A 17,505-nucleotide genomic window follows, 5' to 3' on the forward strand; every position below is an offset into this window, starting at 1 on the left:
GTATGCATGATGTCAACCCCTTCTGTAATGTATGCATGATGTCAACCCCTCCTTTCTGTAATGTATGTATGATGTTTCTGGGGGTGGGCTTGAACTGGAGGAGGGGAATTTCAAAAGTTTTTATAAGGTCTTGCAGACCATCTTTCTGGGTCTTTCCTCTCTCCTGCAAGTGAGGGGAACACCCTGTTGCAACAGTCTTTTCTTCAATAAAGACCAAGCCTACTGGCTGCTGATTTGCTTCCAATTGCTCTGGTTGGTGTCTTTGTTTTTGTCCAAGGGAGCCCTCAGATTTTCCGTTAACAATATGCATTCTTTAAAGGCCAGAATCGGCTGCCTTCTACATCCTGTCGCCTAAGGCAGCTGCCTCACCTTGCCTCATGGATGGGCCGGCCCTAGTTGTGTCTTCTAGACTGTACACCTCAGAGCAAGAATTGTATTGCGAACGATCATTGTAAACTACTTTCAGCGTCTCTTTTGTCAGGAGTAAAACACCTCCCAACAAATAGCTGATTACATTTATTATACATTTATTACATTTATTATACAGGGTTATATACGCTTCAGGTTACATTCGCTTCAGGTTACAGACTCCGCTAACCCAAAAATAGTGCTTCAGGTTAAGAACTTTGCTTCAGGATGAGAACAGCAATCGTGCTACGGCGGCGTGGCAGCAGCAGGAGGCCCCATTAGCTAAAGTGGTGCTTCAGGTTAAGAACAGTTTCAGGTTAAGTACGGACCTCTGGAACGAATTAAGTACTTAACCCGACGTACCACTTTATTGTTGTTTAGTCGTTTAGTTGTGTCCGACTCTTCGTGACCGCCTGGACCAGAGCACGCCAGGCACTCCTGTCTTCTACTGCCTCCCGCAGTTGGGTCAGACTCATGCTGGTAGCTTCGAGAACATTGTCCCACCATCTCGTCCTCTGTCGTCCCCTTCTCCTTGTGCCCTCCATCTTTCCCAGCATCAGGGTCTTTTCCAGGGAGTCTTCTCTTCTCATGAGGTGGCCAAAGTACTGGAGCCTCAGCTTCAGGATCTGTCCTTCCAGTGAGCACTCAGGGCTGATTTCCTTCAGAATGGAGAAGTTTGATCTTCTTGCAGTTCATGGGACTCTCAAGAGTCTCCTCCAGCACCATAATTCAAAAGCATCAATTCTTCAGCAATCAGCCTTCTTTATGGTCCAGCTCTCACTTCCATACATCACTACTGGGAAAACCATAGCTTTAACTATATGGACCTTTGTAAAAAAAAAGGTAGTATAAACACTGATAACTGGGAAACACTGACCTGCGAACGCTCCAATTGGAGAGCAGCCGTTACCAAAGGTGTCATTTATTATATGACTTATTGCATTATTACATCTGGTTATGACATTAATATCTCACTTTTCCTACTAAGGAGGTCAGGGAGGTCCTCTCCCTCCTCATCACAACAGTAATTTAAGGGTAATGTACTGTTGAGGGACTGTGCCCAGGTCAAGGTCATTCATGGAGCTTCATGGCTGACCCAAGGATTTGAACCCTGGTCTGCCAGATCCTGAACTAACCCAGGGATGGGAAGCCATTTTCAGCATGAGGACCACATTCCCTCCTGAGGGGGCCACACGCCCATGCTGGGCGGGGCTGAAGGCCACAGTAGGCGGAGCAACAGGTGTTAATTTAACCTTCCTACAATAGGCTAGTTTCCACACCCTCCCTCCCTATCCTCCATCCAGGCAAGCAAGAAGATTTTCCGAGTTTAAGAGCTTTTTAAATTTTGCAGCGAAGCGCCCTGTAATCTTTTGAAGAGTGGTATGTACATTTAATAAATAAAATAAGGATAATGATTGCAGCTAAGCAAAAAACAAAAACCCAACACTGAAGAGAAGGCACTTTCTTTATTTTGCTTTTTCATTTTGTATTTTTATGCTGTGCTGAAGGGTGGTATACAAATTTAGTAAATAAGCCAACCAGAGCCAGTGAGGGATTTGGCCTGGGGAAGAGCGCCGAGGGCCACATAGATCCTAAGGGCTGCATATAATTCCCCATTTTTTGCGATAGGCAAGCCATATTACGAATGCAGTTTTCCTTGCACAAGTCTTGTAATGTGAAAAATAAACTACTGTTTTATGTGCAGGGGAAACGCCCTTTCAGGAGATTGACATGTGCTATTAACATTATAATCCCAGAGTGGTGCATGCTCTGGTTATCTCCTGCTTGGACTACTGCAATGCGCTCTGTGTGGGGCTACCTTTGAAGGTGACCCGGAAACTACAACTAATCCAGAATGCGGCAGCCAGACTGGGGACTGGAAGCAGCTGCCGAGACCATATAACACCGGTCTTGAAAGACCTATATTGGCTCCCAGTACGTTTCCGAGCACAATTCAAAGTGTTGGTGCTGACCTTTAAAGCCCTCAATGGCCTCGGTCCAGTATATCTCAAGGAGCGTCTCCACCCCCATCGTTCTACCCGGACACTGAGGACCAGCACTGAGGGTCTTCTGGCGGTTCCCTCGCTGCGAGAAGCCAAGTTACAGGGAACCAGGCAGAGGGCCTTCTCGGTGGTGGCGCCCGCCCTGTGGAACGCCCTCCCACCAGATGTCAAAGAGAACAACAACTACCAGACTTTTAGAAGACATCTGAAGGCAGCCCTGTTTAGGGAAGCTTTTAATGTTTGATGTATTGCAGTATTTTAATATTTTTTTGGAAGCCGCCCAGAGTGGCTGGGGAAACCCAGCCAGATGGGCGGGGTATAAACAAATTATTATTATTATTATTATTATTATTATTATTATTGTTATTATTATTATTACGGCATATTTGGTTGTGGTTGCTTTTGTTGAACTGAGGCTGAGAGAAAAGTGATTTGCCCACCCATGGGGCTTTTCCAGGACAAAACGCTACTGATAATTCTTGTCCCTTAAATCACCCCCCACCGCCACTTTCCCTATTACGCATGCGCGCAAAGCGGCAAAGTTTCCTTCCCGCCTGGGCTCGCTCAACCAATGGCGCATGCGCCAGAGCGGATCGTGCACTCTTGAGCATGCGTCGCAGCGGGCGCCGCCTGCTCTGCGCCTGCGCGTAGAGCTGCGGCCGCCATTTTGTGCGTAGGGAGAGGAGGCGCGCGCCGCGCAAACTGCCACTTTAATTTTTTATTTTATTTTATTGCTGTATTTTAAATATTTCTTGCTAAAGAAAAGCAGTTTTTTTAAAAAAAAAAAAGAGCCGAGGAGGCAAGTTCCTTCCGATGGCGGCGGAGAACCTGGCCGGCGAAGCGGCGGTTCCCCTCAGCGGCGGCAGCGAGTCGGATGTCTCCTTCGGGGCGACGCGTCGCCTGAGCGACCTGCGGGTGATCGACCTGCGGGCCGAGCTGAAGCGGCGCAGCTTGGACAGCAGCGGCGTCAAGAGCGTCCTCCTCGAGCGGCTCAGGAAGGTGAAGAAGCGTCGGGGGGGGGGTAGATTAAAAACGCGCCGGCGTGCAAGAGGTTAAATGCATACTGCGCGTGCGCCTCCGGTGGCCTTAGCCCTCCCCCTCCCTCCTGTGGCTCTGTAGACTCCGAGCAGGTAGACGCCCTTTGGGAGCGCGGTATTCCGAGTCCGCTTAGGTATCGATCTCTGGTTGCCTGTAAAAAGTCATAGAATCATAGAATCATAGAATCCTAGAGTTGGAAGAGACCACAAGGGCCATCGAGTCCAACCCCCTGCCAAGCAGGAAACCCCATCAGAGCACTCCTGACATATGGTTGTCAAGCCTCTGCTTAAAGACCTCCAAAGAAGGAGACTCCACCACACTCCTTGGCAGCAAATTCCACTGTCGAACAGCTCTTACTGTCAGGAAGTTCTTCCTGATGTTTAGGTGGAATCTTCTTTCTTGTAGTTTGGATCCATTGCTCCGTGTCCGCTTCTGTGGAGCAGCAGAAAACAACCTTTCTCCCTCCTCTATGTGACATCCTTTTATATATTTGAACATGGCTATCATATCACCCCTTAACCTCCTCTTCTCCAGGCTAAACATGCCCAGCTCTCTTAGCCGTTCCTCATAAGGCATCGTTTCCAGGCCTTTGACCAAGTCGAGTGTTGGCACCTCTGCCCCGAAGAGGCTACAGTCTACTGGTATCCGAAGCGCTGTCACGTGGAAGATGACGACAACAACAACATATAATAATTATAGTAATTTTATTGTTTATACCCCGGCCATCTGGCTGGGTTTCCCCAGTCACTCTGGGTGGCTTACAGCACATAAAAAGTTGTGAAACATTAGCAAGCTTTATAATTGTTATGATTACTATCCTGCTGCTGCTGCTACTGCTGTTGTTCCTCCTCCAAAATGGAAGGAGCCGGATGGATGGGTTCAAACGAAAAGAAAGGAGGTTCTCTATTGATTTAATAAAATCTCAAAACACCGCCTGGTCTCAAACAAACAAAACGGCGACTTCAAAGCTGCTTGCAAAGAGATAGAAGCATAAAAAAACCCGAAATTTTTTTCACAGCCATGCTTACACAAGCGTACAAAAAGTGAAAATTCTGAATCGGATCAAAATTACCTTAACTAAACTAAATGTTTAGAAGGAGCATTTTGGCAATAAGAGCAGTCTGACAGTAGGACAAGGGGACCTTGGAAGATGGTGGGCTCCCCCTCCTTGGAGGTTTTTGTCAGGGGTTCTTGAGGTATGCTTCGTGCCTTCCAGGGGTGTTGCACTAGATCAGCATTTCCCAACCTTGGGCCTCCAGCTGTTTTTGGACTACAACTCCCATAATCCTCAGCTAGCAAGACCAGTGGTCAGGGATGATGGGAATTGTAGTTCGAAAACAGCTGGAGGCCCAAGGTTGGGAAACACTGCACTATTTGAGCCTTTGGGGCCCTTTCCAACTCTTCAGTCTATGAATCTAAAGCTAGAATCTAAAGGAGAGTGCGTTGGGGGGACGGGGACATGATTCTAGTTACATGCACTTTGGTATAGTTAAAACAGAGACCAGAAAAGAAGTTCGCAAATCCACAGTTGGACAATTGAGGTCCGGAAAAATCCTATGTGGTGGCAACATAAAAGCAGGGCCTTTTCCCCCATTTTGGCTTGTCATTGTAAGAACTGTGGGCTGTGCTCTCACAATATCACTGATTGCACCTGCCAGCTCTGCCCATCGTCCCAAACCCATGATGTGGAAATGTTTCAAGCTTTATTTCTACAGCTTTTGTGGTCTGTGTTGGTTTTGAAACAGGACATAGTTACGGGCCGCAGTTTGAGCTTAAGATGGCTCATAATGGCAGCAGTATTGTGATGCGAACATATCGTAAAAAAAGACAAAGCCCTCCCTGCATGGTTTCACTGAAGCTCATGAAATGTTATATTTAATAGTGTGTGTTGTAGCAATGTATATATATGTGTATAATTATACATACACATACATAGAAGGGAAAGTGATAAAAACAGGAGTCAACAGGCAATGAAATGCAGAAAGTATAGTATGTAGAGCTTAGTGCATTTTTTCTGTACGTTTGTGTGTGTGTATAATGCAAAAGTACATTCTGATAAGTGACAGTTAACAGAACAGCAGTAATTTGTGACAGCTAATAATAATAATGATAATAACAATAGTAATTTTATTATTTATACCCCACCTACCTTGCTGAGTTTTCCCAGCCACTCTGGGTGGCTCCCGACAGAGGACTAAAAACAGAATAAAACTTCAAATATTAAATACTTCCCTAAACAGGGCTGCCATCAGATGTCTTCTAAAAGTTGGATAGTTGTTTATTTTCTTGACATCTGACAGGAGGGCGTTCCACAGGGCGGGCACCACTACTGAAAAGGCCCTCTGCTGGTTTCTTGTAACCTCACTTTTCGCAGGGAGGGAACCGCCAGAAGGCCTTTGGAGCTGGACCTCAGCTGGACCGGGCTGAACGATGGGGGTGGAGACGCTCCTTTGGGTATACTGGGCCGAGGCCATTTAGGGCTTTAAAGGTCAGCACTTTGAATTGTGCTTGGAAACGTACTGGGAGCCAATGTAGTCTTTTGGGACCGGTGTTATATGGACTCAATGGCCAATCCCAGTCATCAGTCTTGCTGCCGCATTCTGGATTAGTTGCAGTTTTTTGGGTCACCTTCAAAGGTAGCCCCATGCAGAGCGCATTGCAGTAATCCAAGCAGGAGATAACTAGAGCATGCACCACTCTGGCGAGAAAGTCTGCAGGCAGGTAGGATCTCAGCCAGCGTACCAGATGGAGCTGGTAGACAGCTGCCCTGGACACAGAACTTACCTGCACCTCCATGGACAGCAGCGAGTCCAAAATGACTCCCAGGCTGCGCACCTGGTCTTTCAGGGGCACAGTTACCCCATTCAGAACCAGAGAGTCCCCCACACTTGTCCCCCCTGTCCCCCCAAAACAGTACTTCTGGCTTGTCAGGATTTAGCCTCAATCTGTTAGCCACCATTCATCCTCCAACCGCCTCCAGGCACTCACACAGGACCTTCACTGGTCCTGATTTGAAAAAGAGGTAGAGCTGGGTATCATCCGCATACTGATGAATGGACAGCCTGAACCCCCTGATGATCTCTCCCACCGGCTTCATATAGATGTTGAAAAGCATGGGGGAGAGGACAGGACCCTCATCCCCCAACACTACTTTCTGAACACTGCCCAGGAGGAAGGAGTGGAACCACTGTATAACAGTGTCCCCAACTCCTTCCTTTAGACGGTCCAGAAGAATGTCATGATCGATGGTATCAAAGGCCGCTGAGAGATCCCGCAGAACTAGAAAACAGCTTCCACCTTTGTTCCTAGCCCGCCAGAGATCTGATCATTCCTGCTTCAAAATCTTGCAGTGTAGTTATTTTGTCCTGAGAAGGGCCATGGGCTTGTCCTGAAGAGTGAGTTGTAAAGTAAATGCTTAACCCTATGTTCTTTTAACAGGCTGTTGAGGAGGAGGGGGGAGACCCTGAAGAGATTCCAGTAGTGACAGAAATAACCACAAAGAAGACGCCCAAGAGGAACAGCAAAGGTATGCCGGGGAATAGGGGAGGAGTTCTGCTTGCATGTGTAGGGTTAACTTGCCTGTAGCTGTGACTCCCCCAAAATGCTGAGAAAGAGCATTTGCTTAAGACAGAGTGTCTGGACAAATCACAGAGTTGTGCTCAAGAATTCCTATATCAAGCACTCAGTTACCCTCCCCTTCGCCTTTAGTCTGAAGCAGCATTGAAATATGTTTACTGCTTCATTTGCTGTATGTATTCAGTTTATGACCTGCCTAATCTTCTAGGCAACTTACACCAAAACAAATAAAATTGCCAAACGGCATATTTAACAAAGCGGAAACTAAAAACAAAACAACCCCCCCCCCCCCATTTTTGCAGATACATTGATTTTTCTGGTGGGTTTTTCCTTTTCCTATTGGTGCAATGCATTTATTTAATTATTACTCATTTATGCCATTTAGATATCGCCCTTTAGCCTAAAAGGCTGCTGATTTGGAGCAGACTGTTCATCACCAACTAGTGAGTCAGGACCCGCTGCTGTGTTGCGGCCTGATCTAGGTTGGGTGGCAGCAGTAGCACACTTTCCCGTACATACGGCAAAGCATTTAGCAACGGATCTCCAAATGGATGTTTGGGTTGTAGTGAAAAATGGCAAAGGGTATTGGGGTAGATATTGCATTGACCCATCTTGACAACATTGTGGGCCTTATTTATTTGTGAAATTTATACTCCACTTTTCCTCCAAGGAGCTTGAGGTGGCATACATAAAGGTAAAGGGACCCCTGACCGTTAGGTCCAATTGTGACCGACTCTGGGGTTGCGGCGCTCATCTCACTTTATTGGCCGAGGGAGCCGATGTTTGTCCGCAGACAACTTCCGGGTCATGTGGCCAGCATGATTAAGCCGCTTCTGGCAAACCAGAGCAGCGCATGGAAACACCGTTTACCTTCCCGCTAGAGCGGTACCTATTTATCTACTTGCACTTTGATGTGCTTTCGAACTGCTAGGTTGGCAGGAGCAGGGACCGAGCAACAGGAGCTCACCCGTCACAGTGATTCGAACCGCCGACCTTCTGATCAGCAAGTCCTAGGCTCTGTGGTTTAACCCACAGCGCCACCCGCGTCCCTTGGTGGCATACATACTTTACTCCATTTTTATCATCAAAACAAACCTGGCTGAGAGTGAGTGATTGGCTGAAGGCCAACCTGTTTGCTTCGTTGCTGATCGGGAATTTGACCCCTGGTCTCCAAGGTCCCAAGTCCAGCATTTACCTTTACCTTTAACCTAGTCCAGCATTCTTTAATCATTACTTCCCTGGCTTTCTGGTTAGAGCCAGAGTTGTTAGTGAGCACTAGGCCTTAGTTGAACCTGATTCTATTTACATTTTTCATTTGCATTGCAGAATGGGCCCTGAATAAAGATTATTCTGTCTGTCTGTCTGTATGTATGCATGCATGCGTTTTAATAACCCTTATCTTACTAGGGCGTAGACCAGAGGAAGAGGGAGTTGAAGACAACGGGCTTGAGGATGACTCTGGAGATGGGCAGGTACAACTAGCTTTGCAGCCGCGCAGTAACAGTTCTGCCTTGGAGTCCTGACGGCAATTATATATACGGCCTTTTTCTCTTTTCACAGGAGGATATTGAAGCAAGTTTGGATAACTTGCAGGATATTGACATGATGGATATAAATTTGTTAGATGAAGCTGAAATAGATAACGGCAGTGGTGTAGATGACTGTGCTGATAGTAGACTTGGCTCCTCCTCTGAGTCTGATAGTAAAGAAAATGCTGGTGCAGAAAGGAGAGAACTTCCAGAGCAGCTTTCAGGATGTCCTGTAGGTAACATGGAGGCACTTCCACATATGTCAGACATTAAAGAAGAATCGAGAGAAATACCAGTAGCCATGGTATGCATCTCTTTTAAAAAATACATGCCGTCTGAATAATCGCCACAACTTCCATTAATTTTCTTAAAGTGGAAATAATTTGGGTTTTTTTTTAAAAAAATATCCCATTTGATTCTTGCCCCCCTTGTGTTTGTCCAAAGCCGTTGCATTTTTTTTTTACTAAAACCTATAAGCTTTAAATGCATGCATCATAAACGTTGCAGTAGAAAGATTCCAGAAATAGTTTTTATTTTTTTTATAAAAAAATGGTTAAATTTTTTTCTTTCTTTTCCTTTTCACATGCATTTCCATTTGCTCATCTTCCTGTGTGTCTGGAGGCCTTTGCCGAATGCAGCCCAGCTCAAGTTTTGCTTGAAGCAAAACGGTTCTGAGCAAGCCATTTGTTGTCCTTAGAATCAGGACACTTGAATCTATCAAGAATTGATAGCCAGCTTAGCTCCTCTATACTTGTAGTTAACAAAAGAAATCAGGGGTTGTATCCTATGTTTGTTCTACTCCAGAGTAGATCCGGTGAAATGAACGGACATGGCCAGCTTAAATCTTGTTCGTTTAAGTGGGTCTCCTCTTTCCTGAACTTAATTGGATGCAACCCCAGAAGCTCAACGTGTCATTCTGTGCAGATTTAAGCTAGCTTGGGATTTAACCATTGTTAGAAACTGAGATATGGAAGCTAGGAGCTAAATGGCACATGGGCGCAACAACGGAATGTCTAGGCACACTTTTTAATAACAAGAATACAAAGCGGAAAATGAATGAACTGCAGCTAAAATATTCCATTCATTTTTTACATGGTCTAGTCCTTCCCCTGCCCACCCCCCATGATATTCTTAAGAGGATCTCTTCTCCAGTCTTCAGAGAGTAGCTGGAAGTGGGGAGGCAGAAAAAGGTCCACCTATCTTTCTACTCTGCAGTTTTAATCTGAAATCTTATGCACAGTACTGCACCCAGAGCTCAGAAACTGCTCATGCTAATGAAATTCCCTATCGCAAAATGCGCCTAGAACAATGAGAGTTTCGAACACTGGATCTAACGCTAGGCCCGCCAACTTCAAAAGGAATTTGTGAGCGGATTCCAAAGCCAGGTGTTTAGAATTGGGGTGCCAGGGATGATTTCATTTGTGAAGCATCTTAACTTCCCTGAGGTCTTGGGGAAGGGCAAGAGCTAGCTTAGTTCACGGAGTGCTTGGATTTGGGAGACGCGGGCTTGAATGTTACCTCTGCAAGTGCTTACCTGTGCAAAGTAAACGTGCTGGGGAATCGTTACTTTAGGGTGTATGTGTGTGCATGAAATGCTGAGGCCAGGCCTTAGTATATGTGATCCACAGTTCAGTTGTGGCAAAACGTGTGCACCTGCCCACACTCTGGAGCACTGGTTTTAAAAGGCTTATTAGGGCTTATTCTTGTACTTCAGAGTCCAGCATGACCACCTGGAGGCCAAGCTGAGTTTCTCTTCCCTCACCAGCCTTACCCTGGGTAGAATAGCATTGTCTCATGTCCCTTGCAGTTTGGGGTAGCACTGCTAGTGGTTTAGACAAAACCTACTGGGGGTACATTTAGGTCCTGTTTCTTTAATGCAACACCGTTTAGTTTAGTTTTTTTTGTGGGTGGAGAGACCAGTGGTTTGCTTCCGTGCTAAGCAACATCCTTTTACTGTGTATATAACAGGTGACTTAGAGAGGAGGTAAGAGGGAGGAATCTGAAGGCATGATGTGCCCTGGAATATGGGAACTGAGGAAGCTGCCTCATATTGAGTCAGTCCTTTGACCCATCTAGCTCAGAATTGCCTGCACTGACTGGCAGCTGCTCCCTAGAGTTTCCTTGCTCGACTTGGAGTTGCCTGGGATTGAACCTGGAACGCTCTACTGCTCAGCTGTGGCCCTTCCCCATTAACCCCATTAAAACCATTAACCATTGAAGCAACATCACTCTCAAAGAATTTGCTGTCATTTTTCATCGTTGTTGTTTTTTTAAATTCCCCCAGTTTCGTTTACCATTGTTCTTAAAGAGGTAGAAAATATTATTTAACTACCAGCTGGTTAGGGGGGATGAGGTGGCAACTAAAGGGCAGTTGGAGGGGGTCTCCCTATTTCCGATTCATTCTTGGTTTTCAGTGAAGAAACACTGGTGTTTCAGGAAGTTTGACGCTGTTCTTCACTGCTTATAGGTGGAAGGCGAAGAGGCCAGAAACACCCTCGATCTGGTGCCCTCTGATTTTACAGATGTGAAGGTAACTTTTTTCTTTCCTCTCTCTGTGTGTCTAGATAGATAGATGTAGAATAGACAGAGAATATATATGTAGAAAGAAAGAGCCATACATTCTGGTGGCAGCAAATAGGTAGGGTGGGATTCATTCAGCTAAAGAACCATGGTTCATTGGGTTAAAAACAATTGCGGTAGCTCTTTCGCCTTTGCTGCTCAGCCATCATTGTGGCGTTGAGATTGTGGGCTGTACCCGAAGCTTGCCTGACTCAGAGTAGGCTCCTTGAAGCTGATGGGCAGGACTAACTTGGGTTACATTAATTTAAATGAATCTACATAGTTTCAGACAACCCAGAGATGGGACAAAGCATACAAATGGTTCATGCTAGCCACCGAGTCATCTCTGGGGAAGGTGTTATGCTGTTGCGGCAGATTTTGCGTTGCGTTGACTTTTCATCTTGCCGTACAATGGAGTATTGTAACTTTTGCTTGTTTCCACCCTTCCCCTGTTTATTATTTTAATAGGAGCTCGAAGAATTTCCCTTGGAATCAGGTACTGATACTTAAAAACAAAACAAAACACCTTGCTCTCCCTGGCCCTTAACCTTCCACATAGATTTTGCACACAAATCCCTTTAGTTACTCTTTTTAGGTTTTATTCCACTAGTATTTGTGGTTCACTTATTCGTAACTGGCGCAAAGTCCAGATCACACACACACACACCAAAAAAAAAGGGAGAAAAAGCCACAGAGATTGGAAATCTGGTCATATCACCAGATCTGCAACAGCATCCTATTATTAATATGGCCCAAGACCAGTCTTTCAAGACAGCGGTTTGCTTTTAAATCCCTTAATTGGGGAGTACACTGAGCTTAATGAGCAATTCCTGTGTACAGAGCAGATCTTGTGATATTACCCAGTGCCTTGGTTCTGTAACTTTGACTAGAGTCAGCAAAGGCAGGGACCCAAATTGCAAAGTGGATTCTTGGAAAGACGGAAGATGGGTCGGTCATGGAAATTCCCATCACTTGCTTTTCTGGACTATGAATGTCTTCTCATTCCCACCCGAAGTTGTTCTTGGTGTTCACGTACGGACTGGTCTCCTTGAAAGAATTTCAGTAGAATAAATAAATAAAATCCGGGAGTTGAACTGTCTGAAAGAGAATCCGTGCAGTCTGTATAAGCATCATGGACTTTCAAAGCTCATTTCTGGGGAGGAAAAAAATGTGGAAAAACGGAAAGCAGCACAACCGCGTGAAGACAAATGAGGAGCAAGCTGGGAACGCCGCACATAAAGGTTTTTCTTCCTTCTCTCTTTTCAGGCTTTGCCTTGATAGCCATGTAAGACTGAAGTTAGTGTTAGGCATTTGAATGTGGTATACCCAAGGGGTTTTCCAATCTCTGTGTAGCCTTAGCCGTTCTCTCAGTGTTAAGTCTGGCAGCCATGCCCATTCCGCATTTGTCTTTGCTGTGTTTCCCTGGTGATTAAACCTTGTGCCATTCTATTCCTGTTAAATCCATAGAAAATGAGAAAATGCTCGACATTTTGGGTGACACTTGTAAATCTGAGCCCCTTAAAGAAGAAGCTCCTGAAGCAGAGCAGGCACAGGAAGAGAATATCTCGTTGCCGGTCAAACAGGAAGCCCAGGAAGAGGAAGACACACTTGCCACTGCCGTCGCTCAGTCGGACGAAGAGCTTTTAGATACGGACAGCCAGTCAGGCCAGGCTGCGGCCAAGAGCGAGGAGGATGAAGCGAAGCACTTAGTGGTAGCGAAAGGGGAGCCGAGCGAAGAGACAGTAGAGGAAGCTAACCTGGACTCTGACTCTTTAGCGGTAGAGAGCAGGTGTGGTGGTGGAGGAGGAGGAGGAGAAGGAAGTGGTGAGAGTAGCAAAGCAGCCCAAACTCTGGAAGCCAGTAGTGAGGAAACTGCGGAGAAGGACGCAGGTTTCCAGGTGGTTAGCCAAGATGCCGAGAAGATGGAAGCCAAGGCTAATTGTGAGGAAGAGTCCTCTGCCCAAGAGGGTGGTGATCAGAACATGAGGTTTGTTTTTTCTCCGTTTTAGACCAGATGCTCTCTTTTTTTCTTCCCCATTGGTCGTTTATGAATGCAAATGCGCTGTGAATTCCTCCAAAGGGGCCCTGTTGCAAGGGCCTTAACCTGATGATAGCTTGTTCCAAATAAAAATCTTTTCCTTTTTTTTTTATTAGTTGTCCTTGCGCACCTTTTTTGTAGAACGTGGTTCGCTATGTTCTCCCCCTCCCCAGCCCATTTCTCATTAAGCATTTATTTTATTTCTCAGTTTTGCAAGTTGACCTTTGTCCACTCTAAGTGGTAGCTCTGTTTCATCACCTCTGACCCTCCTTGTTGAGTTCTTAAAGATACCCCTTAAAAAGGGTTAATTCCTTTCACATTATTTTTCTGGTAGGTATCTGATCATAGCAGACACAGCCTTGTGTGCTCTTTTTCTCATGGCCTCATTCTTGTTGAGTAAAGTTCTTTGTTTCCCCCCCTGTCTTTAGCTCTAATAAGGATGCAGAGGCTAAAAGTGTTTCAAAGGATGAGAAAGGTAAGCTGTAACAACGATTCTTTGCTGTCGTCATTCATAGTTATCCTCAAATCCTACTTGTAGGTAGCGACCAGAATCCAACTAAGCTCTGAATCGACCCGTTGACATTAACGGATCTAAATGAATTTCCATTAATTTCAGCAGGTCTACTTCCAGGTGTGACCAAGTGGGACACTAAGTTTCTCTGAAAGAGTAATTTGGTTAATATTAAATGGTCTTGAATGTAATTTCTAACTTGAATCGGCGCTTCTACCAAATGGGTGGAAGATAATGGGACATTCCCCTGCTATATAAAGCTCACTTCCACACACATAGACAGTAAAAAAGGAGAAGATTGTTTCTAAAATATAAATGCCTACAAAGTTCTCCAATCCTCTTTGCACGTAGTGGGTAGTATCACTAAGCTATACATGGAATAGACACATTGAAAGCTAGCCATATCCGTGGGTCTTCTGCGAGTATGACATGATACGCTGAAATTAAGGGGGGGTGTATGTCAAATTTGCCTAAACCAGCAGTGTGATTTAAGGCCCTGCTGTGAGTTTGATTTGGGCCCCCAAGGGAAAAAAAAAGATTTTGAGAAAAGTGACCTCAAAAAGTGAACTTGATGAAAAACAGTGGCATTCTCCCCCCCCCCCCCAACCAAACGAAATAAGGTACAGTGGTGCCTCGCAAGACGAAATTAATTCGTTCCGCGAGTTTTGTTGTCTTGCGATTTTTTTCGTCTTGCGAAGCACGGTGTCGGGAAAGTTTTGGAAAAGCTTCAAAAATCACCAAAGTTTTTAAAAACCTCAAAAAAGGCTACCACACCGCGTGCTATGAGTTGCTCCTCGAAGTCAAGTCGCAACTGTATTAACGGTGTTAAGAAAAAGGAAACAAACTTGCAAGACGTTTTCGTCTTGCGAAGCAAGCCCATAGGGAAAATCGTCTTGCGAAGCAGCTCAAAAAACAAAAAACCCTTTCGTCTAGCGAGTTTTTTGTCTTGCGAGGCATTCGTCTTGCGAGGTACCACTGTATCTTTGGCATTGTCCTTAGTCATTCCTGTGATGCTTCATTATGCTCTTCGTCTTTCTAGCCCTTCTTGTCTACTCCATAAGTCTTCAGGTGATGCTCGTCCAACATTCTTAGCTATAGTTGCTTCTGCCCAAACAAGCACTTTTTAACATTTTCAGCCCCTGTGGAGAGAAACGCATTAAAACACCACATAGGTTTGAAAAATTTGGTTTTGGACTACAACTCCCATCGGCTGCATGGCCATATATTGGCGCTGATGGAAGTCATAGTTCAAGCACATCTTGATATAGTATTGTTGAAGTTAGATCAGAATCCCTCATGAGCTCTCAGGTGGGCCAGAACCAAAGAAAACTTCCAAGTCTGTCTGCTTCTGCGATGCTGTCTTCCTTTCTTTTTGGATGTAGATATTTACCATTTCTCTCCTCTCCCCCCTTCCAACTTAGGTCGGGCTGGTGGTAGTTCTGGCAGAAATCTGTGGGTTAGTGGTCTTTCCTCTTCCACCAGAGCTACAGATCTGAAGAACCTATTTAGCAAATATGGAAAGGTAAGCATTTTCCAGAAACAAACAAGGCTGAAAGTATTGAGCTCGTCAGTCTTTTATTCAAGTTGTCCTTTTATACATGCCAGGGTGAGCGTCTTTCGTCTTCCCTCCCTTCCACTGCCCCTACCCTTCTTGGATTTAACCCATACCACTAAAAACCAACCCAAATAAATAGCTCTGGAACATAAACAGGCTGGGCTTCCTTCAGGCTGGAAGCTGCAACTAGTTTTGAAGAAACCATTCTAAGCTGAAAACACCTATTCACTTTGTAACGGGTTTTCATTCACCTTTCATCTGCAAATGATCAATCTGTCAAGTGTATGTCAGCAGTAAACAAACACTGGCGTCAGTGAAGTTAGCTCCTTCTTCCAAGAAACCAAAACAGCACAGGCCTATCAGTGTATTATTCATGCATCAATTATATTGATGATCACATTGGCTACATTACACTGATTTCCTGCAAAGGGGTGGGGCGAGACTTGCGTTACCCCCCTCCACCACACCTGCAGTCTTTCATTCAAATGTAAATGTGAAGAAAATTGTAATTTGTCTCTTAATGATGTCTGACTTAATCATGAAACATTTTGCCAGAAATATTTGGTGTTGAATAGCACCCCAAACTGTTTCTGCAATACACTGTCTTTAGTGTTGTATACAGTAATAATACGGTGGAACCTTGGTTCTCGAATGTCTCCATTGACAGACAATTCGGAACCCGAATGCCGAAAACCGTTTGAACCGAGGGACATTTCTCCATTTTATCAATGGATTTTGCCGGCCGCCCTTTGATCTTCGGTTTTTGAAGGTTTCGGAAGTCGAATGGTCTTCTGGAATGGATTACGTTTGAAAACTGAGGTTCCACTGTATGAGACATTTAGGAACTAACCCCCTAAACAGGGAGCACTGTTGACAGGCAAAAAAGGAGGGGGGGATTGGGAAACTCCCGGTGCTTGAAATTATGGTTTATTCGAGGCCCCAGCCCTATGGTACGTTTAGGAGGCATTAATCCAGTTGCTGGCAGCTGGCAGAAACCTGCTTCTACTATTGCAGTGCAGTGGTAACTTGGGTTACAAACACCTTGGGTTACAAACACTTTGGGTTTCAAACTCCACTAACCAGAAGTAGTACCTCGGGTTAAGAACTTTACCTCAGGATGAGAACAGAAATCGTGTGCTGGCAGCAGCGGCAGGCCCCATTAGCTAAAGTGGTACCTCAGGTTAAGAACAATTTTAGGTTAGGAGCGGACCTCCTGAACGAATTAAGTTCGTAACTGTACAGTGGTACCTCGGGTTAAGTACTTAATTTGTTCCGGAGGTCCGTACTTAACCTGAAACTGTTCTTAACCTGAAGACCACTTTAGCTAATGGGGCCTCCTGCTGCTGCTGCTGCGCCCCCGCTGCACGATTTCTATTCTCAACCTGAAGCAAAGTTCTTAACCTGAAGCACTATTTCTGGATTAGCGGAGTCTGTAACCTGAAGCATATGTAACCTGAAGCGTATGTAACCTGAGGTACCACTGTACCTTGGTACTCAAACGGCTTGGCTCCCGAACAAGTCAGCTCCCGAACTCTGCAAACCTGAAAGTGAGTGTTCCGGGTTTGTGAACGTTTTTCGGAAGCCGAACGTCCGGCGCGGCTTCTGCGGCTTCCAATTGAGTACGGGAAGCTCCTGCAGCCAATCGGAAGCCATGCCTTGGTTTTCAAACCGTTTCGGGAGTTGAATGGACTCCTGGAACAGATTCCCCCCCCCCCCTTCTTGGTAATTTTGCTTCCTCCGGCATTGCTGTGCCAGAGTTGCCCATGCTCCTTTGCTCCCTGTCTCCCTGGCAGGTGGTGGGTGCAAAAGTGGTGACCAATGCCCGCAGTCCCGGCGCTCGCTGTTACGGCTTTGTCACCATGTCTTCATCCGAGGAAGCGACTAAATGCATCAACCATCTGCATCGGACAGAACTGCATGGGAAAATGATTTCTGTTGAAAAAGTGAGTTCTTTTTGCTACCCACGAGAAATGTGACCGAAAACAGCCCACTCCTTCGTGGTAAACTTTACCCTGAAATGTACACACAGGTGTCATGGTGAGAATGCTTGTTATTCACAAACTCAGTTATCTGAACGTAAAGAATTATGCCCAAACCTCACAATTCAGATATCCGAACAGCCAGGGTTTGCCCACTTCCTGACTTGTTTGTGTTTTGTTGGTCACTGGCAGATATTTTGGGGCAGAAATCATTTAGGGAGAGATGGAGATGGGACAAATCAGGGAGCAAGAGAGATCAGGCAAATCATTTTTCCTTTGTTTCTCTCTTTTTGGTTTGCTTGCAGCCAT

At 45.5% G+C, this 17,505-nt stretch overlaps 1 protein-coding gene across 4 annotated transcripts in view; it reads left to right on the plus strand.

Annotated features, from left to right (window-relative positions):
- Positions 1 to 3,065: 3,065 nt before the first annotated feature.
- LOC308467268 (scaffold attachment factor B2-like) overlaps positions 3,066 to 17,505 on the plus strand; it is a 35,924-nt gene continuing 21,484 nt past the window's right edge. For 2 of the 4 annotated variants that reach the window (XM_080988799.1, XM_080988800.1), the window contains exons 1-10: positions 3,066 to 3,410; positions 6,888 to 6,975; positions 8,433 to 8,497; positions 8,586 to 8,858; positions 11,022 to 11,084; positions 11,582 to 11,609; positions 12,581 to 13,100; positions 13,580 to 13,626; positions 15,084 to 15,184; positions 17,011 to 17,160. In XM_080988799.1, coding sequence (XP_080844925.1) covers positions 3,225 to 3,410; positions 6,888 to 6,975; positions 8,433 to 8,497; positions 8,586 to 8,858; positions 11,022 to 11,084; positions 11,582 to 11,609; positions 12,581 to 13,100; positions 13,580 to 13,626; positions 15,084 to 15,184; positions 17,011 to 17,160 — 1,521 coding nt within the window. In that variant the 5' untranslated portion in view covers positions 3,066 to 3,224. The remainder of the gene's footprint in view (positions 3,411 to 6,887; positions 6,976 to 8,432; positions 8,498 to 8,585; positions 8,859 to 11,021; positions 11,085 to 11,581; positions 11,610 to 12,580; positions 13,101 to 13,579; positions 13,627 to 15,083; positions 15,185 to 17,010; positions 17,161 to 17,505) is intronic. The other 2 variants (XM_080988801.1, XM_080988802.1) reach the window with 2 other exon arrangements.

This window comes from Podarcis pityusensis, assembly GCF_964106645.2.
Source record: "Podarcis pityusensis genome assembly, chromosome: 18".
NCBI lineage: Eukaryota > Metazoa > Chordata > Lepidosauria > Squamata > Lacertidae > Podarcis > Podarcis pityusensis.